General features: G+C 36.5%; 2 protein-coding genes across 3 annotated transcripts in view; both read left to right on the forward strand.

Annotated features, from left to right (window-relative positions):
* The window catches only part of PDCD10 (programmed cell death 10), a 39,314-nt gene extending 29,445 nt beyond the window's left edge, over positions 1–9,869 (forward strand). The window contains exons 6-9 of one of the 2 annotated variants that reach the window (XM_029215039.1): positions 453–579; positions 5,912–5,990; positions 6,291–6,373; positions 9,383–9,864. In XM_029215039.1, the coding sequence (XP_029070872.1) occupies positions 453–579; positions 5,912–5,990; positions 6,291–6,373; positions 9,383–9,464 (371 nt within the window). In that variant the 3' untranslated portion in view covers positions 9,465–9,864. Of the gene's footprint in view, positions 1–452; positions 580–5,911; positions 5,991–6,290; positions 6,374–9,382 lie in introns of both variants that reach the window. The other variant, XM_029215038.1, reaches the window with a different exon arrangement.
* Positions 6,294–27,063, forward strand: part of WDR49 (WD repeat domain 49) — a 172,525-nt gene continuing 151,755 nt past the window's right edge. The window contains 1 exon segment of the mRNA XM_029213739.1: positions 6,294–6,373. The gene's annotated coding sequence lies outside the window, so the exon portion shown is untranslated.

Here is a 27,063-nt window from a genome sequence, read left to right on the forward strand (position 1 = left end):
AGTTGGTAGAGCTGTAATGTTTCCAAGTCTATAATGAATCTGGTAGTACGTTCAGTATAGAGGTTTTTATTAAACTCATATTCCCCATTGCCATTGTATTTGTTACAAATGTTACTTACTTTAAGGTTCCCTTGTGAAATTTAGCTTGAGAGGCCTGAAAAACTTGATTAGGCCTCCCTTTTTTAATTTTTAAGGTTTCATGGGTTTCCATTTACCCCAAATTGAAAATGTTCAGTCTTTCATTTTCTGATATTTTATTTGGAGGGAGCCCTAATACAATTACAGAACTAAGTTGAACGGTAATGACTTCTGGTTTGCAACCTTGTCTTCCCTAATTATCTGGCCTTTATCTCCCTCCTCCCCACCCACCTCCTTGACCAACACATTGGAAATTCTTAGACTTGAATTTGGCAGCAAGTTGCATGATTTTTTTTTATTATGTATTTTATCAGAGTATATGATTGAACGACCGGAGCCAGAATTCCAGGACCTAAACGAAAAGGCACGAGCACTTAAACAAATTCTCAGTAAGATCCCAGATGAGATCAATGACAGAGTGAGGTTTCTGCAGACAATCAAGTAAGCAACTTTTTGTTTGGTTCTTATTTTTTTTAAGTACTTCAAAGGAACCACTCATTCTTTATGTTTTACTGTGGTATGATATTAATATTAAATTGAAATTAAAAAGTTGAAAATTTTAATTGCTGCATTTTTATTATTAACTTCTAAACTGTGCCTTTGGCTTCTGAGTACAGTACCATTTTTTAGAATGTTTAAAAACAGTGAAATGTGCATAAAACTGGAATGCAGTTTGAACTTCGTGAGAAATGGAAAAATGTAAATGTCAGATTAACGTGAAGAGAGGAGTTGGATAAATTATAGAGGTTGGTAACAAGGGATACCAATATTGTTTTTTATTTCAGAAATGGTGCAAGTCATTAGCATAATAATGTATGTACCCTTAGTGATAAATAGCACTTTCTAATGTTGACCAAATGGTGAACCTCCAAAAATTCTTGCCTTTGGGATGTAGGTTAAAAAAGACAGAACTGTGTGAGGCCCGGAGGCTGGTTGATGGGCAGCAGCAAAAAGGGTCATTCTCGAGCAGGGGCACGAGTGCCTCAACCCAGGGGCACTCTCCTCGGGGGTGAGAGGGCGGAGGAATGAGGGGGAAGCTCCAAGCATAATTTCTAGATAAGTATTTTCAAACTAAAGAGTCAGATAATTTTCTTCAGCCTCAATGGGTAGAATACAGAGAAAGCCAGGAATAACTGTAGTGGCACTATCAATGCAACCTTTGGGTGAAACCACAAGTAGAAATTGCTAGAAAGGAAGAACTTAGCACAGATCTTTTTCTGGAAGAAACTGCATCATACATTGTATCTTTAAAAAACTGAAAGAGGCTGCCTTGGAATAAATATTAGCATACTTCTCAGGGGAAGAGTATTCCTTGTAATTCACATTGCAAAATTCTATTTTAGCTATTTGGCCACCTATTTTGAGTGGGTTAGAGGGAGGAGTATGACCCATTTTAGAAAATAACGGTGATAGGTACCAACCCAGCTATCAAGGAGTGACCCTCTTCTTTTTGGTCCTCTAATTGAAGATCAGAAAGTACAAAAGACTTCATTGACTAGCCAAAATCCATGTCACAGGGGATAAACCCTAAGGTAAATATTTTACCTTTATTGGAAAGCCCCAACTTTCTTTAACAGTTTTTAATACAGCTTTTTATTTTCAGTTTGGTATAAAGTGAACACGTTTGGCCCATAAGAGGATAAATTATCAGTGATCTCAAACACAGCTGTTTAAACACTTAGTTCTAAAATTTTCAAATAATTTAAGGTTTAATTTATTTTGGTGATCATATGCTATATTTCTATAACTTGGTTTGAACCTAAGCAGACTGACTCCAGGGACTTCTCTGCTGCTTCCCAATCATAGATTCATAATGTTGATCTAATCTGGTGATTGAAGAAAAGAATGTTTCTGCTGTTTGGAAGAGGTGTGGTAAAGGACATCCTATCTAGGGTGTCAGTAGGAAAGAGGCAGAACGGTGTTGTTGTAGTTGAAGCTCGGATAGAGATGGTAGGTCTGGAGCCCTCATCTTGCTATTTTGATACTCTCTTTCCATCTTAGGAAGTCCTAGAGACGTCTCTGCTAAACCCAGTGTGGCTCTAAAGAGATACCGTTTGAAAACCAATTTATTAATAGCCACATTTTGATCAAAAGGGAGTTGAGGTCAAGAGCCTAAGAGTCTTGTCCTTAGTCATTGACAAGGGCTGAATTGGGGTCTTGTCTCTCATTTATGGGGCAATAGTAATATTTCATTTCTGTTTTCTGGAATGTACTCAGCCAACTGAATTAAGATTATTGGCAATTAAAATTTATTTCGTATCCATTTTAGGAGGGATAATTTGCCATGGAAAGTTTGTTGATAATATGTATTGTTTCTGAGACTGAAATTCAACCATGTGTGTATTAGCATGGATGGCTAAGGTATAATTATTTGTATCACTGATATATATTGATAACTTTTGATATATATTGTTACCAGTGTTAATTGTTTGACAAATTAGTGGATAAAATTGCACTAAAATATAAAATGGTCTATCCTTCAAGCACAACATATTGTACAGTTATTATTTTTCTTTAAAATATTTTACTTTCTCATATTTAAGGTGGATATCCCCTTCTTTCAAAATATTTTAACAATATTTTTCAATAAGCATGGATCAAATACCTACTATACCAAGTACTGTACAAAATGTTATAGGAGAAAAGATTCCTGTCAGCTAACAAATATCCATATATTTTTGTATATATCAGCAGACTTAGGTTTGACTCCCCATTCCAGCGTTTTGCTGTGTGACCTTGGATAATTTGCTTAGCTTCTGTGATTCTAGTTTCTGCCTGTGAAGATGAGGGTAATAGTTGTGAGAATTGAAATGATATACATGGTACCTAGCACAGAACCTAGCATACACTCACAGAACCTAAAGCATTGTGAAATAAGATTTTTTTTCCCCTCTGTCTATGAAGTTGATTAGGAAAAATGATCCAGCAAACAAATTATTTTAAAAGTACTTTTGATTAATGAATGTGTTTGACTACATTTGAGCTTATGCAAATATTTTATAAAATTCATTCTTAGGATACATTCCAATTATTGGATGACTAGTGGAAACTGGTGATTTAATAGTCCAGAAAGCTATGCATTTATCTGTTTACTCTTTTTTTTTGCGGTATGCGGGCCTCTCACTGTTGTGGCCTCTCCCGTTGTGGAGCACAGGCTCCGGACGTGCAGGCTCAGCGGCCGTGGCTCACGGGTCTAGCCGCTCCGTGGCATGTGGGATCTTCCTGGACCGGGTCACGAACCCGTGTCCCCTGCATCGGCAGGCAGACTCTCAACCACTGTGCCACCACGGAAGCCCCTGTTTACTCTTTATAATCTACATTTGCATATTCAGAGGTGAAAATTTACCAGCGTTTGGTTTTGATGCTGGCCTCAAAATAGCTTTTCCAGAGGTGTCCAGTCTAGACCAAACTAAACATAGAGTGTAGGAATTTCCTTCCTTTAGAGTGTTTGTATAAACATACAAATTTGGTGGATACAGTTAGAAGCTCTACTATTCCATGCAATTTTTTTAATAAGATGTATTATATTTCTTCTGATGCCTGTGGTCCTCTCTTTCAGCGTGTATGTTCCCCAGAGTTGCCCCCTTAACCCCTTTAGCAACCTGCAAGTTGCTAAAATTCCTTTCTACTTACACATACTATATGTCCTGTATCACAGAATCCGTTAACTCCAAACTGCATATAATTGCATTATAATTATTTTACCCTCAGGTTTTCCCCAGTTCTTTATTTTGTTTAATTGTCTGAAGTATTTTTTGTGTGTGTGCCGGTATTTTCTCTTATAGGAAACAAACCCTCGGGTAGTTACTAAAATAATTTAGCTTCCCTGGTGCAAACCTTAGTGCCATAAATGAAAATGCTGTTCCATGTACATACAGATGACATAATATTTGACATAAATTGCTGCAGATTGTTTTAGAAAAGGCCAGGCCTAGGGATAAACAGCCTTGGTCTTTATAAAGCTCCGTGGCAAATAGTGGATCAAGGATTAGCTCTAGGTTCAGGGTTTCCAAGCAGTGGTTTCCAAACCTGTTTCATCAGCAGAATCACCTGGGGAGATTTTTTTCCCTTTTCTTTTCAAGTACATACAGACTCCCAATATTCATTAAAGTACACAACAAGGTATGGTTGTGTATAAACAGCTGTCTGATCACTATAATTTTCTTTGTTGTATCCCTTTTGAATAAGCTTATTGTGGGTTTGAAGAATCTTCCATATTCAGAGATTTGACATTTTTTATTTGTTGAAACTAATTTTTCTCACATAATGGGATGGTCATATAACACCATTTTATTAAGCAGTAGGGGGCTTACACCCATCACAGCAATACAGAAGGATTCAACTTTCTCAAAAACATAAATGAAAGGAATAGTTAATGTAACTTAAAATTGTTATTACTAGAGGCCAAAAAGCAAAAAAGAGTGGACAGATGTAATTATGTAAATTCATTATCCTGTTTGAATATCTAATGTTTTAATGTTTCAGCCTGATGCCAATATTTGAAATACAAGAGGTAATAAGGAAATAGTTATTGAAATATTTAATAAAAATATCATTCCTACTTCAGAATAGGCTAAAATACTTTTTTATACCAAAATTCTGTATATTTGTAATTTTTAGAATTTCCATATGCTTATTTACTAGAAATAAGCTGTGAAACACACACATACACACAAAAATCTGGACACGGAGCCTTTTGGTTTTCTTTAAATAGTATAGCTGAAATGTTTTAGGTGTGAAATAACTGAAATCTGAGATTTGTGACTAAAAAGTAGGTAATAAAAGGTTATGTTTGGGGTGGTCTAGGTTGATGTTTTACTAATTCATATCTTCACACTTGCATTGCATTTGAACAGTAAAAGTTTTTGTAGCAATTAACAGCTAACAATGGATGTGAAAAAGAGAAGGTTTGCCTTAGAGACTGAGAGGCTATTTGAGAATGCAGAATTATAGTAAGTTCAGTTTGCCAAAATATTACTATAAAGTTAAAACATGGAAATTGAAAAGGGCATAGATAAGAAGACTTTTTAGAAAATGGTACATGGATAGGAAGAATAGTCAAGTCAGATGAGAATTATTGATTTCTTCTCTCTTTCTTTAGAAAGGGGAGAAAAGTGCTGATACATATATACTCAAAGGATGATTGCTGAAAAGGTTAAGGTAGAAGAATATTCTGATATTGTCTCCCAGAAATTTAAATATATTTTCTGAAGGAAATAGTGTCAGCAAAAGTTTGGAAGAGAATAGATGTGTCTTAAGAGAGAAGAGCTACATCTGAGGAGGAAATTTTTTAAACATCAGAACTATGTTTGAAACTATGTTTCAAAACTACATCAGGTCTGTAATTTGGTGTTTTAAGTACAGAAATGAGTTACATGTAATAGCAAAAATTCATATAATTGTTCATGAAATAGCAAAAGTGGATGATACGGTTGCTTGAATTCACCTACATGAGCCAGAAAAAGGAAGAATTGTAACCGGAAAAGGTGAGAGGCAGAGATATTTTCTTATAAATTTGAGTGCGTAATGCTGAATGAAATGTTACTGATTTGGGAAAGCTGATGTTAGTTGTGCAGTGTTCTGTCAGCAGTGCAAGAGTAGCTGGGATCACAGGAGGGTACAGGCTAAAACCCCCATTCAATTAGCCAGTCAAGTATTTGTGCTTGATGCAGTGTTCATATGGTAGTTAACAGTGCAGTGATTCTTTAAAAAAATGTAGACTTCTTTCAAATGAAGCTGATTTTAAGAAGATTCTTTTTTCCTCACCCAACAGGGATATAGCTAGTGCAATAAAAGAACTTCTGGATACAGTGAACAGTGTCTTCAAGAAATATCAATACCAGAACCGCAGGGTAAGTTTAGTAGAAGCCTTGCAAGCTGCCACCCTAGATATTGGTTTACACTTAGTCATTTTACTGAATTAAATAATAAGACTGTTGAATTATTGGAAATGGTTTTGTATCATTAATGACTGGGTTTGTCCTTGCATTTAAATATGCTGTTACATATATTTAATAAATACTCCTAAAAATGCTTATCTGTAGTATAAGGTACGTTCGTATTCTGTGTAATCTCCTGTCTTTGACTTTGGCTTTTGTGTTACTTCTCTTTTCTTATTTAGTATTTTTTAAAATTATTTTTGATGTCTGCAGGCACTTGAACACCAAAAGAAAGAATTTGTAAAGTACTCCAAAAGTTTCAGTGATACTCTGAAAACCTATTTTAAAGATGGCAAGTAAGTATTGTCATTTATCATCCTTTTCTTTTAAGAATTAGAAAATTATGTGGTTTTATATGATACTAAAATCATATAAATTAAACCCTTTTACTATATTATTAATACTTACACCAACTTACTAAGATGGACTGTTAAAAATAGAAAGGGAATGGTTGATAATCCAGCCATGACTCTAGTCTGGAGCAGGAGTTGCAGACTTTTTCTGAAAAGGACCAGATGGCAGATATTTTGACTTGGTGGGCTTGTTGCAGCTGCAGCACTTCACCTCTGCTTTTGTAGTGCAGAAGCAGCTGTAGACAGTGTGGAACAAGTGGTATTTTTGTGGCTGTGTTCTAACAAAACCTTACTTATAGACACTGAATTATATAATTCAGCTGTCACATCATAATATTTTGATTTTTAAAAAAATTTTTACTCTTTCAAATGTAAAGTATTCCTAGCTCGCAGACCATACAGTGAGTGAGATTTGACTTAGGCCTACTTTACCAACCCCTGAAGCAGTGATTCTCAAACTTTAATAGCCTCAGAATCACCTGGAGGAGGGCTTGTTAAAGACAGATTGCTTTTGGGTTCCACCCAGAGTTTCTGATTCTGTAGGTCTAGGGTGGGCCCAAGAATTTACATTTCTGAGAAATTTCCAGATGTCATGGATCCTGCAGGTCTGTTAAGAACTGCTGCACTATTGTTAAAACAGTGGTTCTCAATCCTGTTTGCACATTACAGTCGCTTGGGTTCAGTGTTTTAAAATCCCAGTGCCTTGGCCCTACCTTCAGAGATTCTGACTCCATTCGCTTGGAATGGGGTCAGGGTTCAGGTGTGTTTTTGTAAAAGTGCTTCACGTAAACTGTAAACGGTTGTGATCCACTGTCCTGGAATAGGGAGGGCTTTCTATAAGACAGGAAGTATACTAAAAAGGTAAATATGACATTATTTTAAAATTTACATACACTTGGCTGTAGAACATTCTAGAAAGCCAAGTAATCTTATGTGATTTATGTATAATACACATGTACATATAATGTATAAACTGATGCAGAGGCTATGTCTTCTGCAGCCTCATACCTTACAGAGAATTCTTTGTACCTCAAGTAGAGTTTTGTGGACAAGACCAATTTCCTACAGTGCTTGAAGCAGAAGAATAAGTGGTGATTATTTCAGCTCTAATTGGCAGGGACCTCTAACATCCTATCCCACCATTGACATTTTAAGATCCCAATATCCATGTCAAACTAGTACAGTATTACTGTAGTAATATTTAAAAATAATAAAAATACATTAGAGTGGTATATTGATTTTCATAATTATTTTAAATAGTTCAAACAGGTTGAAATATTTACATTTTATTCTAACTTAAAGATATTGAGCTAAATATTATTAATGGTTTTGTGTTGTTTCATACTACTATTCAGGTTGTCTAGGGGAAATGTACCTTGTTGACTTAGTTTAATAAGCTAGCAGGTGTGTTCTGAAAATAAACTTACATCTATTTTTCCTTGGTCTCCCCTGCTAAGCCCAAATAACCAAAAAACACATTAAAAGAATAATTTGCATTAAGAAAATTATTTATGATACTGATTAATTGAGAACTATCCTGGAATAAGCACACTGAAAGGTATAAGTTCATTTGGAACATAATTTTCATTAATCTGAAATTACTCTCATTCCTGTTTGTATGTTAGAATCACTTGGGTTCAGTTTTTAAAACTCCTGGTGCCTTGGTGCCATAGTTATTTTTAACAGTTTAAACAGGCATATGGATTATTCAAGCTCTCTACTACTTTTTCTCCATTCAGCAGCTTGTTTAAATTACCATTATTTGCGTATGAATAATGTGCCACAAGTTTTATCCCTGTTTCCTCAAAATTGAAAATTATTAATAGAGCCTGATCTTTGAGCCATTTTTCAGTAGGAGGATGAATTTGCATTGATTCATCTAATTCTTCCTAGTCCCCCTTTTTTGCGGAATGTTTAGGATGAAGATACAGTCAGCCCTTAGTATCTGCAGGTTCCACATCCCTGGATTCAACCAATTATGGATTGAAAATATTTGGGGGAAAAAATTCCGCAAAGTTCCATAGCATTTATATTGTATTTACAGCTATTTACATTACATTTACATTGTATTAGGTATTACAGGTTAGAATCTAGAGATGATTTAAAGTGTACTGGAGGATGTGCATAGGTTATGTGCAAATACTACACCATTTTATGTAAGGGTATTGAGCATCCACAGATGTTGGTACCTGAGGGGGGTCCTGGAACCAGTCCCTCTTGGATACCAAGGGACAACTGTACAAGCTTAGCTTTGCTACTGAGAAACTGATAAGGCCACTCAAGGGGACTAGGGCGTCACCTCTGTGCTCCAGGTCATATGAAAATGGACTGATAGGAAATATGGTGGAGCATGAAGTAATTTTTTAAGAACATATTTTTATATATTGTGGACTCATAAATATTGAAACCATATGATTATTTTCTTTTAAAAGTATATTCTAAAAGTAAAATTCTCAGTTTTTTTTTTTTTGAAAGAAGGTAAGAGAGATTGGGATGAATCAGATTCAAAGTAATGAGCTTTTTCTTAAGTATTTATCATGCCCATTGATATACAGATTTTGAGACTGAGTATAATGTTAGCAGATGTTATTTTGGTAACTTCTGTGAAACTGCAGCTGGAGACTATGTTTGAATCCTCTTCTTTGGCCAGTTATTTTTTTGACCTATAAGTGAACTCTGGTTGTTGAGGTGCCACCCATTATTAGCAGCCCACCAACACCTTATTGCCAGCCAGAACCACTAGGGGGCAGTAATTCCTAGATAGTTTCAAATGATGCAGGACCCTTCAGTTCCAAGCTGGGATAAAATTTGTGATACTCAGTACTATCTTGCCTTTTTATTCCTAAATTGATTTTATTACTACTGCTAGTAGAGCATTTTAAGTATAAAATATTTTTAAAGGATGATTTTTGGGGGGATAAAATTAATTGGTTTTTTTTTTTTTTGAAACAGGGCAATAAATGTGTTCATAAGTGCCAACCGACTAATTCATCAAACCAACTTGATACTTCAGACCTTCAAAACTGTGGCCTGAAAGTTGTATATGTTAAGAGATGTACTTCTCAGTGGCAGTATTGGACTGCCTTTATCTGTAAATTTAAAAGTTTGACTGTATAAATTATCAGTCCCTCCTGAAGGGATCTAATAATCCAGGATGTTGAATGGGATTATTGCCATCTTACACCATATTTTTGTAAAATGTAGCTTAATCATAATCTCACACTGAAGATTTTGCATCACTTTTGCTATTATCATTCTTTTAAGAATTATAAGCCAAAAGAATTTACGCCTTAATGTGTCATTATATAACATTCCTTAAAAGAATTGTAAATATTGGTGTTTGTTTCTGACATTTTAACTTGAAAGCGATATGCTGCAAGATAATGTATTTAACAATATTTGGTGGCAAATATTCAATAAATAGTTTACATCTGTTAAACATTTCTTTACTTGAAAAAATGCATATATATATGTGAATATATATATGATCAGAAGACCAAGACGACTTGGTGTAATGTGTAAAGAACTTCTAACGGGAGCTTATTAGCAGTTTATCAGATAATAAAGCAACAAGAATTCCTATTTTTTTTGTCCTTAATCACTCTGGGCAAAAAGTAGTTAATGGAAATATTTTTGTTAGTTATTATATTTGAGGTACTGAGTGTTTTTCCAGCCTTTGTTTTAAGAGACTTATGAGAAGGAGATGGCAGTTCATAGTGTCTTCACACTGTACTGCCACTTTTGAACTCTACAATGTAAGATTAAGTATTTCTGGTTTGCTGGGCCCTAATAAGCTCCGCACCTTTTTTCCATAAATAGCCACAACTAATAGTAAGTTGAAACTATACCAATGCTAGTTGGTTTGAAATTGTCATGAGTGTTAATAATATTATATACACTCTTGAAATATGGACAGTTTTGTTTTACCATAGAGAAGTTTTAAGGAAATCATGTATCAAGTATTCAGGTTAAGTGATTTCATTTTTCAATTATGATAAAATAAAGGAAAAAATCAGAATTTATCTTCTATAAAGATTTTAAATGTTAAACTAAATTTCTGTTGGCAATATAAATTTTTTTGCTATGATGCAATTTAGTTATTTTTTTAAATTCTTTCTCCCATTTTAAAAAACAGACTTTTAAAGAATTACTCTCATTAGCAACATAAAAGGAAATCGTCCTGTTAGATGTAAACAGGAAATATGTGGAGGGAAGCAAAAAAAACAATAGACAATTGGATGAAATCTCATAATTTATGGACATTTTACTGAATTGATTTTTTTTTTTTCTTCAGAGATACATAGCTAGTAAAACACAAAGAATTAGCGATTTTAATACTGTTTGGTTTTGGCATAAGCTATTTTTCACTCTTGGAAGTAGAAGGATGGGTATTTGCAAAATAGACTTGTGAATATATGAAGAAAAAAATATACTGTTTTTCTTTGAGCAGCAGACTTTTCTAAGATAAACAAGTACTGTCTTTCTTCCTCTTGTCTTTACCTCCTTAAGAGACCTCATCAGTTACCAGCCATGCCCCAACTCATCTGTTTTCATAAGTCTTGTGTCTTTTTATTCTACTATGCAATATATCTGGCTTCTATTTTCATGAAATTTACCTCCAAAAAGGAGGTTTATTCTCAGGATAATTCAGTTTCTTACATGATCCTGGTGGGTTTGTGTTTTGGGGTCAAGGAGGAAAGGACCAGTGTGGCCCCAGTCATATACAACTCCAGAGAACAGAAAGGTGGCTACCAAGCAAAGGAAGAGAGGAGACATTTGTTGAGCACCTCTGTGTCAAGCATTATTCTAGATACATTAATTTAATTCTCTTAACACTCTGTGATTTAGCCATCTGCCTTACAGTTGAGGAAACTGGCTAAGAGAGCTTAGGTTACAAAGCTGGTAATTGCTGGAGCCAGGATTTGAATTCAACATTTGTCTCCAGACTCCATGCTCTTTCCACTGAACTGTACTTCATCCGTTGTCGAAAATGCACCACTTAGAATACTAATTCCCTAACACCAAGCTGACATAGCTGTCCCTGGTCCACGGGGAAATGAGAAAAATTAGGATAATGTGATGTCTTTTTCATAAATCTAAATTTATTCATTTTAAAGGACCATTCTTTTATTTAAGATCATTGCTATTCTTGGGATGTTTAATATGCCCTCTCCTCACACTTTTTTAAAACAAAGTGATATAATTGTAGATGGTGGTAGTATGGGTTTTTTTCATGATTGCATTGTAATAACCTTGTTTGGCAAAACATGAGGTTAGTAACCCAATGTCAGGCCTTCCTAATTGTTTTTCTAACTTTTTATATGGAAATAATTTCAAGGGATTTCAAATTTACCAGATATTGGCAAGAGTAAGAATAGTGCGAAGAACATCAACACATCTTTTATTCAGATTGACCTATTGTTAAGATTTTACCATTTTTATTTTATCATTTGTTGATTTGCTTACCTTCCCTTAATCTCCTTTACCCTGGGTCATTTCCATGGCTGCCTTTGTCTTTTATGGTGTTGAGCTGTTTTTGAAAAATACAGTCTTCTGTCTCCTCCCCTATCCTCCCTTTAATAATAGAATGTTCCTCATTTTGGGTTTCTTCACGATTAGATTCAGGCTATGCATTCTTGGTCAGAATAACTACACGGTGTCCCATCTTCTCCTCACTGTTAATTTTGGTCAGCTGGTCAAGGTGTCGTTCAGTTTCTCCAATGTATAGTGACTTTTTTTTTTTTTTTCTCCGTACGCGGGCCTCTCACTGTTGTGGCCTCTCCCGTTGCGGAGCACAGGCTCCGGACGCGCAGGCTCAGCAGCCATGGCCCACGGGCCCAGCCGTTCCACGGTATGTGGGATCTTCCCGGACCAGGGCACGAACCCGTGTCCCTTGCATCGGCAGGCGGACTCTCAACCACTGCGCCACCAGGGAAGCCCTAGTGACTGTTTTTTACCTTACACCTGATAAACAATCTGTGGAAGGCTCTTTTTAAGTCCATGCTTAACATCAACATTTTCCCCCCAATATTTAGCATCCATTGATGATTCTTGCTTATTCAGTCTTTACTTTGACAGTTACAAAATGGTGATTTTCCAACTCCAGCATTTCTTCTTACGTACCAGTTGACACAGCGTTCTCTGTAAGCCTGAACCCTCCTTTCTCTCCCATCCTTCCATTCATTAGTCCATATCTGTCCACATGAATTTTTATAGTTACTGTTGTTTTGGACTCCTGTTTTTCTATTTTTTTCAATGGCTTATAATTCATTACTTACTTTGGTACTTAAAATGGTCTGAGATTTGACCAGTTAGGAGTACCTTCCATTTCAATCTTGTTTCTATGTCCTTGTGGCTTCCACTACCTTTTTTTTTTTAAAGGACATTATCTTAAATATGTCCCAGGATCTGGAATCAGCAGTTTCTCCAGGGAACTCTGGGGAATGATAACAGATACATAGATCTGCTGGCTGCTGTGTAGGCTCATTGCTACTACGTGTCATTGCTACTGGGTGTCATCTTGCTTCTAGGCCTATTCACACAGAACTAGAAAATGTGCATATACAGACATATACACACGGATATGCATGTACACATACATTTTACATGTCATAGGCACATGATGTTTGATTTCAGAAATCATGAGTTCACACTAGTACCTCCAATTGCAGTCCATCCTCATAGGGTTCTTTCTTGCTTTCCCCATTCCTTGTTTCTGTGTCCCTTCTTCCTCAGAATCCTGGCTCCCTGAAAAATCACTTCATTCACTTGTTCAGTCCTACAATACATCTGAAACAGTCTTAGAATTTCTTTTGCCCTATCTCTGTTAAAAACATACTTAAAAGACTACAGGACTGTTTGCAGTTCTTTCCCTGTCTGTACCCTGCCCAAGACTAAGAATGTGTAATTACATTTTGTGTTCATGAATTACTTGGATTAATTCTTTTTTGTCCTTCACTGTGATTGTTATTTATTTGAAATAAATTGGGTTCATTTGTTTCAGTTTTCTTCCAGGTTTAAGGTTCCTTCCCCCTGCCCATCCCCACACACTTCCCATCCTTGTAAATTTAATTTTATTCATTGAAAAATACATAGACCATCAACATGCTTCTAAACATCAGAACTATACCAAAAAGTATACTAGAGAAGTGACACTCTTACCGCTTCTGCCCCATTCCCCACCCTGCCAACTAAGTATCCAACTCCACTGTTTTTTGGTGTTTATCTTCTGTGTTTCTTTTGGTGAAGGAAAGTAATGATAAATGTGTTTTCTCATCCCCCCCCCCTTCATTCTTACACAAAAGGTAGCATTCATGTAGGGAAACCAACCCTCTCAGTTTGCCTAGGACTGTGAAGTTTCTTGGGACACAGAATTTTTAGTGCTAAAACTGGGAGAGTCGGACAAACTGGGAGGGTTGGTCCCTCTATATACATGCCTTTTTTTTTTTTTTTAAACTTTCTATTTTAAATTGGAGTATAGGTGTTTAATAGTGTTGTGTTAGTTTCAGGTGTACAGCAAAGTGATTCAGTTACACATATACATGTATATTCTTTTTCAAGTTCTTTTCCCAATTAGGTTGTTACATAACATTGAACAGAGTTCCCTGTGCTATACAGTAGGTCCTTGGTTATCCATTTTATTTTATTTTTTTAACATCTTTATTGGAGTATAATTGCTTTACAGTGGTGTGTTAGTTTCTGCTTTATAACAAAGTGAATCAGCTATACATATACATATATCCCCATATCCCCTCCCTCTTGCGTCTCCCTCTCACCCTCCCTATCCCACCCCTCTAGGTGGTCACAAAGCACCGAGCTGATCTCCCTGTGCTATGTGGTTGCTTCCCACTAGCTATCTATTTTACATTTGGTAGTGTATATATGTCCATGCCCCTCTCACTTTGTCCCAGCTTACCCTTCCCCCTCCCCGTATCCTCAAGTCCATTCTCTAGTAGGTCTGTGTCTTTATTCCCGTCTTGCCCCTAGGTTCTTCATGACCTTTTAATTCTTTTTTATTTTTTTTAGATTCCATATATATGTGTTAGCATACGGTATTTGTTTTCCTCTTTCTGACAACTTCACTCTGTATGACAGACTCTAGGTCCATCCACCTCACTACAAATAACTCAATTTCATTTCCTTTTATGGCTGAGTAATATTCCATTGTGTATGTGTGCCACATCTTCTTTATCCATTCATCTGTCGATGGACACTCAGGTTGCTTCCATGTCTGGCTATTGTAAATAGAGCTGCAATAAACATGGTGGTGCATGACTCTTTTTGAATTATGGTTTTCTCAGGGTATATGCCCAGTAGTGGGATTACTGGGTCATATGGTAGTTCTATTTTTAGTTTTTTAAGGAACCTCCATACTGTTCTCCATAGTGGCTGTATCAATTTACATTCCCACCATGGTTATCCATTTTAAATCTAGCAATGTGTACATGTCAATCCCAAACTCCCTATCCCTTCCCCCTACCCTTTCCCCCTGGACACTATAAGTTCATTCTCTAAGTCTGTGAGTCTGTTTCTATACATGCGTTTTTAAAATACAACTTTATTGATGCATGGTTTATATATATGCCTTAGAAAACAAATAAAAAAACTATTGAGGTATGATTTACTGCCACAAAATTCACCCATTTTAAGAGTCATGCAACCTGACAACAGCCCAGTTTTGGAATCCTTCGATCTTTCAGATAAAATCCCTCATGCCTGGTTACTGGTTAACCCTTGTTCCCATGCTGCCCTGTCTCCTCCCCAGTTCCAGGCAACCACTAGCCACTTTGTCTCTATGGATTTTTCTTTTCTGGATGTTTCATATAAATAAAATCATACAATGTTGTCTTTTTAGCCTGGCTTCTTTTACTTAGTGTAACGTTTTTGAGGTCCATCCAAGTCATTGCATAGATCAGCATTTCTATCAGTATTCTTATTACCGAATAGTATTCCATTATATGAATCTCCTATATTTTATTTATCTATGCATTAAATAGTTGATGGACATCTGAGTTGCTTCCTTCTTGGCTATGATGCATAATGCTGGTATGAACATTTACCTGCAAGTCTTTTTTGGACATGGGTTTTCATTTCTTTTGGGTAGATACCTAAGAGTGGAAATGTTGGGTTGTGTGATAAATTTGTATTTAAACTTTTAAGAAAGTATCATACTGTTTTCCACGTAGCTATACCATTTTACGTTCCCAGCAGAATTTAGGAGGGTTCCCATCTTCACCGTCATTTGTTATTGACTATTTTTTGTTATAGGCATTCTCGTAGATACCAAATGGTATCTCCTAGGGAAATTTGCATTTCCCTAGTGACAATGAAGTTGAGCATCTTTTCATGTGTTTATTAGCTGTTTCACATACTTGCTGTGTTTAATGTCTCCAGAAATCACTCCATGTAAGTCCGTAGCGACCTCTCTCTCCTTTTTTTGTAGCAGCCTAGTGTTCCATGGTGTGTAGGTACCATAATTTATTTATCTGATCAATCTACCATGCTTGGGCATTCAGATAGTTTTCAGCATTTTGCAAATTACAAGTGATGCTACAATGAATGTTCCTACATACATATTTCTGGTTTGTTTGAAGTATACCTTCAGAGTAGATACCTAGAAGTGGGGTTGCTACTAGCCAAACAACATATGCATATGCAGTTTTATTAGATATTGATAAATTCCTTTCCATAAAGGTTGAGGCAATTCACACTCTGCCAGGAATGTATGAGACTATTTGTTTCCCCAAGGCTTCACTTAATATTGTTAAGCTTTTGAAATTTTGCCAGAAGATGGGTGAGAAATGGTATCTCATTGTACCTTCAATTTGCATTTCTCCTACTATGAGTGAAGTTAAACATTATTCATGTTTAAGGACCATTTTTGTATCTTTTTGTGATTTTGAATTTGGTTATTTTTTTATCATGCAAAATTCAAACATTTTTATGTAGACAAATTTATCAATTCCTCCATGAAACCATCTGGGCTTGATGCTTCTTTGTGGAGTGAATGATAACTATTTCTCCTGTGCAAAATTTTTTAAGCTTTCTACAGGAGTCAGTTTGTTAAATTACGTTTTTCTAAGAAAGTATCCATTTCCTCTAGGTTTTCAGATGTGTATTTCTATTGAAGTGAGTAAAATAATCTTTTATGGGTTTTTTTTGTTTTTTTTTACACGGCCTCTCACTGTTGTGGCCTCTCCCGTTGCGGAGCACAGGCTCTGGACGCGCAGGCTCAGCGGCCATGGCTCACGGGCCCAGCCGCTCCGCAGCATGTGGGATCTTCCCGGACCGGGGCACAAACCCGTGTCCCCTGCATCAGCAGGCGGACTCTCAACCACTGCGCCACCAGGGAAGCCCTCTTTTATGTTTTTTAAACATTTTTCTCTGTCTCAATAGCTATTTCTTTGTTATTATTTCTTATTCTGTATATTTGTACTCTCTCCCCCTTCCTTTTTTTATTAAACTGGATAATCCTTTGTCTATGTTGTTCCTGTTTTTACAGGATTTTATTCATTAATTTTGTGTACAGTTTTTCCTTCTCTACTTCTTTAATTTTAATTTCTGCTCTTAAATTTATTATTTTCTTCCTTGGGCTTTTGTTTTACTTTGTTGTTCTTCTTTTAGTTCTTTCAGTTGGGAATGTAATTAATCTTTGTTTTTTTATAGATATACGTTATTTAGTGCCATGAAATTTTCTCTGATCACTGCTTAGAATGTATCCCATAGTTGTATTTATTATCATTATTTTTTAGAAATTCTGTAATTTTTGTTTATACATCCCGTTTTGCCCAAGAGTTAAGTTTATTAGAATATCTTTAATTTCCAAGTAGAGGATCATTTTTGGTTGCATTTTTAACTTCTAGTATTATTGCATTGTGATCAGCAAGTACTGTTTGCAATAACTTTATAGTATCTGCTGATACTATAAGCAGATAGTATATCTGCTTTGTATTTACTTTGTATATCCCTGCGAATGTTTCATGTATACTTGAGAAGATTGTATTTTCTCTATTATTAGTATGTAGTATTCAGTATATATCCCCCCCAAATTACTTCCTGTTGTTTAGTTCTTACATATTTTTTATTTGGCTTACTTGACCTGTCTCGTAGTGTGTGTTAAAGTATCTATTAGCAGTGTGTTTCTCTGCTTCTCCCTGCATCTCTTGTAGTATTTGTTTTACATAGGTGGTTGCTGTGTTATTTGTTGTGTAGATATTCATACCTGTTACATCCTAAATGTGAATTTTAACATTATAAAGTGTCCTTTTTCTCCCTCTTGCTTAGTGCTTTTTGAAATTTGTCTTTTGACCTTGAGTTAAACCCATTCATTTATTGATATCACTGTTATGTTTGGGCTAATTCTGTTATATTATAATTTCTGCATGTATTATGTTATAATTACTGTGTATTCTTTTCTACTTGGTTGTACCATCTTTGCTTTTTAAAAAAATTCCTTTTGTATTTAGGAAGGTTTATATTTTTATCCTAGTGGTGGCTTTGTATTAATATATTACAGAATTTTTAACCCCTTGTTTTCTTACTTAAATTTTCATTATCTGGTATGTCAGTTTTAAATCATATCCTTTAACGCTCACCTATTACCTAAATGAGAGTCAGTGTTCTTTTTCTGCATTTCCTTGTTCTCTCCCTTCTCTTATTTCTAATTACATTTTTCTACTTTATCAGAACACAGAATACCTACATGGTTTTCTTCTACCTTTGTTTCTACCATTGTTTCAGTCTAAATGAATGCTACAATTAAATATATGAATGCTCACAAGTTGTCCCTTTGCCTAAGTTTTCTCAGTTGTCTGCTGGTTGGATGAAGCTCATCTAGTAGCTTTTATGCTATATATTTATATAGTATTCTCTGAGTTCTTGCAAGTTCAACATTATTTTCCTATAGTCTTGATACTTAAAGAATATCTTGGTTGCATATAATATCCTTAGTTCACATATTCTTTCCTTAAATTTCTTGAAAATTGTAGCTTCGCTATTACCTTGCTTTGTATGTTGTTTCTGAGATGTCTGGTGTTGATCTCATTCTCTTGCCTTTACATTATTTTGTCTTTTTTGCCTGGAAACCCTAGGATTTTTTCCTTATTTTCAGAGTCTAGTAGTTTTATTAAGATATGTATCAGAGTTGGTCATTCCAGGTCAATTTTCTTGATAACTAATATGCCCTTTCTGTGTGTAGATTGAGGTCTTCCTTTATTTCTGTAAAGTGTTCCTGGATTACAGTTTTAAATATGAATTCTATTCCATTGTTTTGTCTTTCTGGGACATCAGTTAACATGTTGAACTCTCCTTACCTGTCATCCACTGTCTTTTTTTTTTTTTTATACTCCAACATCTTTATTGGAGTATAATTGCTTTACAGTGTTGTGTTAGTTTCTACTGTATAACCAAGTGAATCAGCTATATGTATACATATATCCCAATATCCCCTCCCTCTTGCATCTCCCTCCCACCCTCCCTATCCCACCCCTCACCCAGAAATCCCACTACTGGGCATATACCCTGAGAAAATAATAATTCAAAAAATTCATGTACCACAATGTTCATTGCAGCACTATTTACAATAGCCAGGACATGGAAGCAACCTAGGTGTCCATTGACAAATGAATGGATAAAGAAGATGTGGCACATATATACAATGGAATATTACTCAGCCATAAAAAGAAATGAAATTATTTGTAGTGAGGTGGATGGACCTAGAGTCTGTCATACAGAGTGAAGTAAGTTAGAAAGAGAAAAACAAATACCGTATGCTAACACATATATATGGAATCTAAAAAAAAAGAAAGAAAAAGAAAAAATGGTTCTGATGAACCTAGGGGCAGGACAGGAATAAAGACACAAACGTAGAGAATGGACTTGAGGACACGGAGGGGGAAGGGTAAGCTGGGACAAAGTGAGAGAATGGCATGGACATATACACACTACCAAATGTAAAATAGATAGCTAGTGGGAAGCAGCCACATAGCACAGGGAGGTCAGCTCGGTGTTTTGTCTTCCACTTTCTTTGTGACCTTTTTTTACTTCTTTATTTAATTATTTTCCTGCTTTTCTTCAAGATCCTGCTAAATTTTTATCCAAATCTACTCTCTCAGGCACTTTGTAATTTAACCTTTATTTCTTTTTTTTTTAAATTGGAGTACAATTGCTTTACAATGGTGTGTTAGCTTCTGCTTTATAACAAAGTGAATCAGTTATACATATACATGTTCCCATATCTCCTCCCTCTTGCGTGTCCCTCCCCCACTCCCTATCCCACCTCTCTAGGTGGTCACAAAGCACCGAGCTGATCTCCCTGTGCTGTGCAGCTGCTTCCCACTAGGTATCTATTTTACATTTGGTAGTATTTATAAGTCCATGCCACTCTCTCACTTCGTCCCAGCTTACCCTTCGCCCTCCCTGTGTCCTCAAGTCCATTCTCTACGTCTGCATCTTTATTCCTGTCCTGCCCCTAGGTTCTTCAGAACCATTTTTTCTTATATCCCATATATATGTGTTAGTCTATGGTATTTGTTTTTCTCTTTTTGACTTACTTCACTCTGTATGACAGACTCTAGGTCCATCCACCTCACTACAAATAACTCAATTTCATTTCTTTTTATGGCTGAGTAATATTCCATTGTATATATGTGCCACATCTTCTTTATCCATTCATCTGTCGATGGACACCTAGGTTGCTTCCATGTCCTGGCTATTGTAAATAGAGCTGCAATGAACCTTGTGATAGATGACTCTTTTTGAATTATGTTAACCTTTATTTCTGGTGTAATTTTTTTCTATTTCTTTCCCACATTCAACCAACTCTCATATCTCCCTATTTTCATGCATTTGAGTCCTTAGTACTTGTATTTCTTATTTAGTCTACTTTTTCATATATCACATGCTTATTTGAGGATATTTTATTTAGTTGGGGTATACTGACTCAGTTTTCTTTTAGCAGCTTCTTTTTTTTTCATTATTTTTTCAAGGTAGGGGGATTTTCAGCAGCGAAAATGAATTGTGTTGCTGTTGGGGAAAGAGGAAGCCCAGTGTGCCTTGTTTCTTTTCTATTACCACCAGATACTTAACTTCCCCCTCTTATTTTCTTCTTTCCTTCTCTGCCTCATTCTTCTCTGGATGCGGTGCTTCATCAAAGCTGTCACACCCAGGGCTTCCCTGGTGGCGCAGTGGTTGAGAGTCCGCCTGCCGATGCAGGGGACACGGGTTCGTGCCCCGGTCCGGGAAGATCCCACATGCCGCGGAGCGGCTGGGCCCGTGAGCCATGGCCGCTGAGCCTGCGCGTCCGGAGCCTGTGCTCAGCAACAGGAGAGGCCACAGCAGTGAGAGGCCCGCGTACCGCAAAAAAAAAAAAAAAAAAAAAAAAAAAAAAGCTGTCACATCCAGTCCTGCCTCTTCCCTGCAACTCGTGCTGCAAACTTTCTATCAAGTACCCACCTCTTTTCAGAATACTGGCCTTTAATGTTGCACTTTCTCTTTCTAGAGATGATTTTACCTTTGCTTTTTCTAAGTCCTCTTTTCCTTTCTGCTCCTTTTCAGAGGCTCTCTTAAACTTCCCCTTACTTGCTCTCCCTGCTCACAGGCTTGCCAGGAGCAGGAGAGAAGTAAGAACTCTTGGATTTTTCTTCTCGACTCACAGGTGATTTGAAGGTCGCAGTGCTTGCTGTCTCCTAGTAATACTGAAGGCATAAGTCAGCTAAGGTTTCATTTAGTCTTACTGAATTTCTCGTTTCAAATAGGAGAATGTGTGGGATATTAAGAATCAGACAGCCACCATTGTTCTCCAAACCTGGAACTTCCTTTTCCAATATTTCAAATAATTTTGCTGGTTTGTGAAATTCAAACTTCCTGAAACCTATGAATTAAAAGACTGAGCTTTAGGGCTTCCCTGGTGGCGCAGTGGTTGAGAGTCCGCCTGCCGATGCAGGGGACACGGGTTCGTGTCCCGGTCCAGGAAGATCCCACATGCCACAGAGCAGCTAGGCCCGTGAGCCATGGCCGCTGACCCTGCGCGTCCGGAGCCTGTGCTCCGCAACTGGAGAGGCCACAGCAGTGAGAGGCCCACGTACTGAAAAGACTGAGCTTTAGAGGTAAATGAAGACCCTGTGTTTTGGGAGGACAGATTCAGGGGAAAGCTGTGGGCTCCCTCAATCCTTCCAGTCCCCTTCTTCCACAGGGAGCACTGGTAGGAAGTAAGCTCCATTTCTCTTTTCCCTGGTCTTGGTGCTCTTGCTGTTAACTGTCAGGTTAACCTAGGAGACAATTTTCTATTCTGAGAAGGTTCTAAATTGGCATACTCATGTTGGCTAAAATAGGATACTCCTGGGCTTCAAATTAAGAAATAATATGTCTAGAAAGTCCAAAGACTGTTTCCAGCCATCCAGTGAACTATGCAAATCAACTGTGGTAAATGTAAAAGCACGCATTTTGAGTAAAGCCTAGTGTTATTAATGAGGATAAGCCCACTTGTATTAGTCTAATCTGGCTGTCATGAAATACCATAAACTGCATGGCTTAAACAACAAAATTTCATTTTCTCACAGATTTGGAGGCTGGAAGTCTGAGATTAGCAACAGAAAAGAAAATCAGGGAAGAGAATGCTAAGTAAAACCATTGAACTGCAGCTATGTTAAGCAAGACCTAAGATAGATGGTCTTACTTGCTAAAATTAATACTAAAGAAAGGAGGGAGGGACCCCATGAAAAAAACACACAAGAATGTAAAAATGAATTTGCATACCGTGGCTTTCAGCGACAAGATATTAGAGGAAGAAGGAAAATGGCCTGGAAGATGATTCTAAGTAACATTGCCTTATAAATGTGCTGAAATGTTTCACTCAGTATGAAATAATAAAGATATATGTTATTGTTTTGTAAAGATGCTAAATAAGAGAGCAAAGAGTGCTTCAGAAAAGATCTCATCACCTGGGCACACTGCATGAAAAGCTACAAATTATCAACAGGATATTATTCTAAATGGAATTTGAAAAAGAAGAAATTACATAGATTGAATTCCAAATGAAATTAAGATTGGGGGGGCGTCAATTATAGCTGAATACTGATCTATTTCACCTATTTTCTTGGTTGGCATTTATATTTGACCTCTTTTATAATGTTTATGCATTTCTCTTTTCTATTAAGCTTTTTCCAGAAATTGTTTGAGAGATTTTTATGATTTTGACAGTTTGACATTTACATTCCAAGCAAAAGGGCTAAGCTTTTTCAAGCATGTGTTACTAAGGACTTTGAGAAAATAAACCCAGTCATTTGATACCACTGCCAAGAAATAGCACTCATCCTTCTAAATCAAATCAGCTATTCATAACAGCATATTTAATATCTCATTTCATCTATAATTATCCTACAGAGTCTGGCTTTGCAAGTATAGTTATAAAGTTATTCTCTGAATACCATTATACTCACTAACATATTTCGTTTTTTTTTTAACATCTTTATTGGAATATAATTGCTTTACAATGGTGTGTTAGTTTCTGCGTTATAACAAAAGTGAATCAGCTATGCATATACATATATCCCCATATCTCCTCCCTCTTGTGTCTCCCTCCCACCCTCCCTATCCCACCCCTCTAGGTGGTCACAAAGCACAGAGCTGATCTCCCCGTGCTATGCGGCTGCTTCCCACGCACTATCTATTTTACGTTTGGTAGTGTATATATGTTCATGACATCTCTCACTTCGTCCCAGCTTACCCTTCCCCCTCCCCATGTCCTCAAGTCCATTCTCTACATCTGCATCTTTATTCCTGTTCTGCCCCTAGGCTCTTCAGAACTTTTTTTTTTTTTGATTCCATATATATGTGTTAGCATATGGTATTTGTTTTTCTCCTGACTTATTTCACTCTGTATGACAGTCTCTAGGTCCATCCACATCACTAAAAATAACTCAATTTCGTTTCTTTTTATGGCTGAGTAATATTCCATTGTATATATGTGCCACATCTTCTTTATCCATTCATCTGTCGATGAACACTTAATTTGCTTCCATATCCTGGCTATTGTAAATAGAGCTGCAATGAACATTGTGGTACATGAAACTTTTTGAATTATGGTTTTCTCAGGGTATATGCCCAGTAGTGGGATTGCTGGGTCATATGGTAGTTCTATTTTTAGTTTTTTAAGAAACCTCCAAACTGTTCTCCATAGTGGCTGTATCAATTTACATTCCCACCAACAGTGCAAAACTGTTCCCTTTTCTCCACATCCTCTCCAGCATTTCTCGTTTGTAGATTTTTTGATGATGACCATTCTGACCGGTGTGAGGTGATACCTCATTGTAGTTTCGATTTGCATTTCTCTAATGATTCGTGACATTGAGCATCCTTTCATGTGTTTGTTGGCAATCTGTATATCTTCTTTGGAGAAATGTTTATTTAGGTCTTCTGCCCATTTTTGGATTGGATTGTTTCCTTTTTTGATATTGAGCTGCATTTGCTGTAAATTTTGGAGATTAATCCTTTGTCAGTTGCTTCATTTGCAAATATTTTCTTCCATTCTGAGGATTGTCTTTTCATCTTGTTTATGGTTTCCTTTGCTGTGCAAAAGCTTTTAAGTTTCATTAGGTTCCATTTGTTTGTTTTTCCATTTCTCTAGGAGGTGGGTCAAAAAGGATCTTGCTGTGATTTATGTCATAGCGTATTCTGCCTATGTTTTCCTCTAAGAGTTTTATAGTGTCTAGTCTTACAGCTAGGTCTTTAATTGAGTTTATTTTTGTGTATGGTGTTAGGGAGTGTTCTAATTTCATTCTTTTACATGTAGCTGTCCAGATTTCCCAGCACCACTTATTGAAGAGGCTGTCTTTTCTCCATTGTATATTCTTGCCTCCTTTATCAAACCTAAGGTGACCATATGTGCGTGGGTTTATCTCTGGGCTTTCTATCCTGTTCCATTGATCTATATTTCTGTTTTTGTGCCAGTACCATACTGTCTTGATTACTGTAGCTTTGTAGTACAGTCTGAGGTCAGGGAGCCTGGTTGCTCCAGCTCCGTTTTTCTTTCTCAACATTGCTTTGGCTATTCGGGGTCTTTTTTGTTTCCAAACAAATTGTGCAATTTTTTTTTTTTTTTGAGGTATGCGGGCCTCTCACTGTTGTGGCCTCTCCCGTTGTGGAGCACAGGCTCCGGATGCGCAGGCTCGGTGGCTATGGCTCACGGGCCCAGCCGCTCTGTGGCATGTGGGATCTTCCTGGACCGGGGCACGAACCCGTGTCCCCTGCATCGGCAGGCAGACTCTCAACCACTGCGCTACCAGGGAAGCCCAAATTGTGCAATATTTTATTCTAGTTCTGTGAAAAATGCCATTGGTAATTTGATAGGGATTGCATTGAATCTGTAGATTGTTTTGGGTAGCATAGTCTTTTTCACAATCTTCATTCTTCCAATCCAAGAACATGGTATATCTCTCCATCTGCTTGTATCCTCCTTAATTTCTTTCATCAGTGTCTTATAGTTTTCTGCATACAGGTCTTTTGTCTCCTTAGGTAGGCTTATTCCTAGATATTTTATTTTCTTTGTTGCAGTGGTAAATGGGAGTGTTTCCGTAATTTCTCTTTCAGATTTTTCATCATTAGTGTATAGGAACACAAGAGAGTTTTGTGCATTAATTTTGTATCCTGCTGCTTTACCAAATTCATTGATTAGCTCTAGTAGTTTTCTGGTGGCATCTTTAGGATTCTCTATGTATATTGTCATGTCATCTGCAAACAGTGACAGTTTTAACTTCTTCTTTTCTGATTTGGATTCCTTTTATTTCTTTTTCTTCTTGTATTGATGTGGCTGAAACTTCCAAAACTATGTTGAATAGTAGTGGTGAGAGTGGGCAACCTTGTCTTGTTCCTGACCTTAGTGGAAATGATTTCAGTTTTTCACCATTGAGAACCATGTTGGCTGTGGGTGTGTCATATATGGCCTTTATTATGTTGAGGTAAGTTCCCTCTATGCCTACTTCCTGGAGGATTTTTATCATAAATGGGTGTTGAATTTTGTTGAAAGCTTTTTTTGCATCTACTGAGATGATCATATGGTTTTATCCTTCAGTTTGTTAATGCGGTGTATCACATTGATTGATTTGCGTATATTGAAGAATTCTTGTGTTCCTGGGATAAACCCCACTTGAATATGGTGTATGATCCTTTCAATGTGCTGTTGGATACTGTGTGCTGGTATTTTGTTGAGGATTTTTGCATCTATTTTCATCAATGATATTGGCCTGTAGTTTTCTTTCTTTGTGACATCTTTGTCTGGTTTTGGTATCAGGGTGATGGTGGCCTCATAGAATGACTTTGGGAGTGTTCCTCCCTCTGCTATATTTTGGAAGAGTTTGAGAAGGATAGGTGTTAGCTCTTCTCTAAATGTTTTATAGAATTCGCCTGTGAAGCCATCTGGTCCTGGGCTTTTGTTTTTTGGAAGATGTTTAATCACAGTTTCAATTTCAGTGCTTGTGATTAGTCTTTATATTTTCTATTTCTTCCTGGTTCAGTCTTGCAAGGCTGTGTTTTTCTAAGAATTTGTCCATTTCTTCCAGGTTGTCCATTTTATTGGCATAGAGTTGCTTGTAGTAATCTCTCATGATCCTTTGTATTTCTGCAGTGTCAGTTGTTACTTCTCCTTTTTCATTTCTAATTCTATTGATCTGAGTCTTCTCCCTCTTTTTCTTGATGAGTTTGGCCAGTGGTTTATCATTTTGTTTATCTTCTCAAAGAACCACCTTTTAGTTTTATTGATCTTTCCTATCATTTCCTTCATTTCTTTTTCATTTATTTCTGATCTGATACTTATGATTTCTTTCCTTCTGCTAACTTTGGGGATTTTTTGTTCTTCTTTCTCTAATTGCTTTAAGTGTCAATTTAGGTTGTTTATTTGAGATGTTTCTTGTTTCTTGAGGTAGGATTTTATTGCTATAAACTTCCCTCTTAGAACTGCTTTTGCTGCATCCCATAGGTTTTGGGTCATCATGTTTTCATTGTCATTTGTTTCTAGATATATTTTTGATTTCCTCTTTGATTTCTTCAGTGATCTCTTGGTTATTTGGTAGTGTATTGTTTAGCCTCCATGTGTGTGTATTTTTTACATATTTTTTCCTGTAATTAGAATCTAGTCTCATAGCGTTGTGGTCAGAAAAGATACTTTATACAATTTCAATTTTCTTAAGTTTACCAAGGCTTTATTTGTGACCCAAGATACCATCTATCCTGGAGAACGTTCCATGTGCACTTGAGAAGAAAGTGTATTCTGTTGTTTTTGGATGGAATGTCCTATAAATATCAATTAAGTCTCTCGTTTAATGTATCATTTAGAGCTTGCGTTTCCTTATTTATTTTCATTTTGGATGATCTGTCCATTGGTGAAAGTGGGGTGTTAAAGTCCGCTACTATTATTGTGTCACTGTCAATTTTCCCTTATGGCTGTTAGCATTTGCCTTATGTATTGAGGTGCTCCTATGTTGAGTGCATAAGTATTTACAATTGTTATATCTTCTTCTTGGATTGATCCCTTGATCATTATGTAGTGTCCTTCTTTGTCTCTTGTAATAGTCTTTATTTTAAAGTCTATTTTATCTGATATGAGAACTGCTACTCCAGCTTTCTTTTGATTTCCATTTGCA

This window comes from Monodon monoceros, unplaced genomic scaffold (assembly GCF_005190385.1).
Source record: "Monodon monoceros isolate NGI ecotype Baffin Bay Population unplaced genomic scaffold, NGI_Narwhal_1 Super_Scaffold_11, whole genome shotgun sequence".
NCBI classification, from domain to species: domain Eukaryota; kingdom Metazoa; phylum Chordata; class Mammalia; order Artiodactyla; family Monodontidae; genus Monodon; species Monodon monoceros.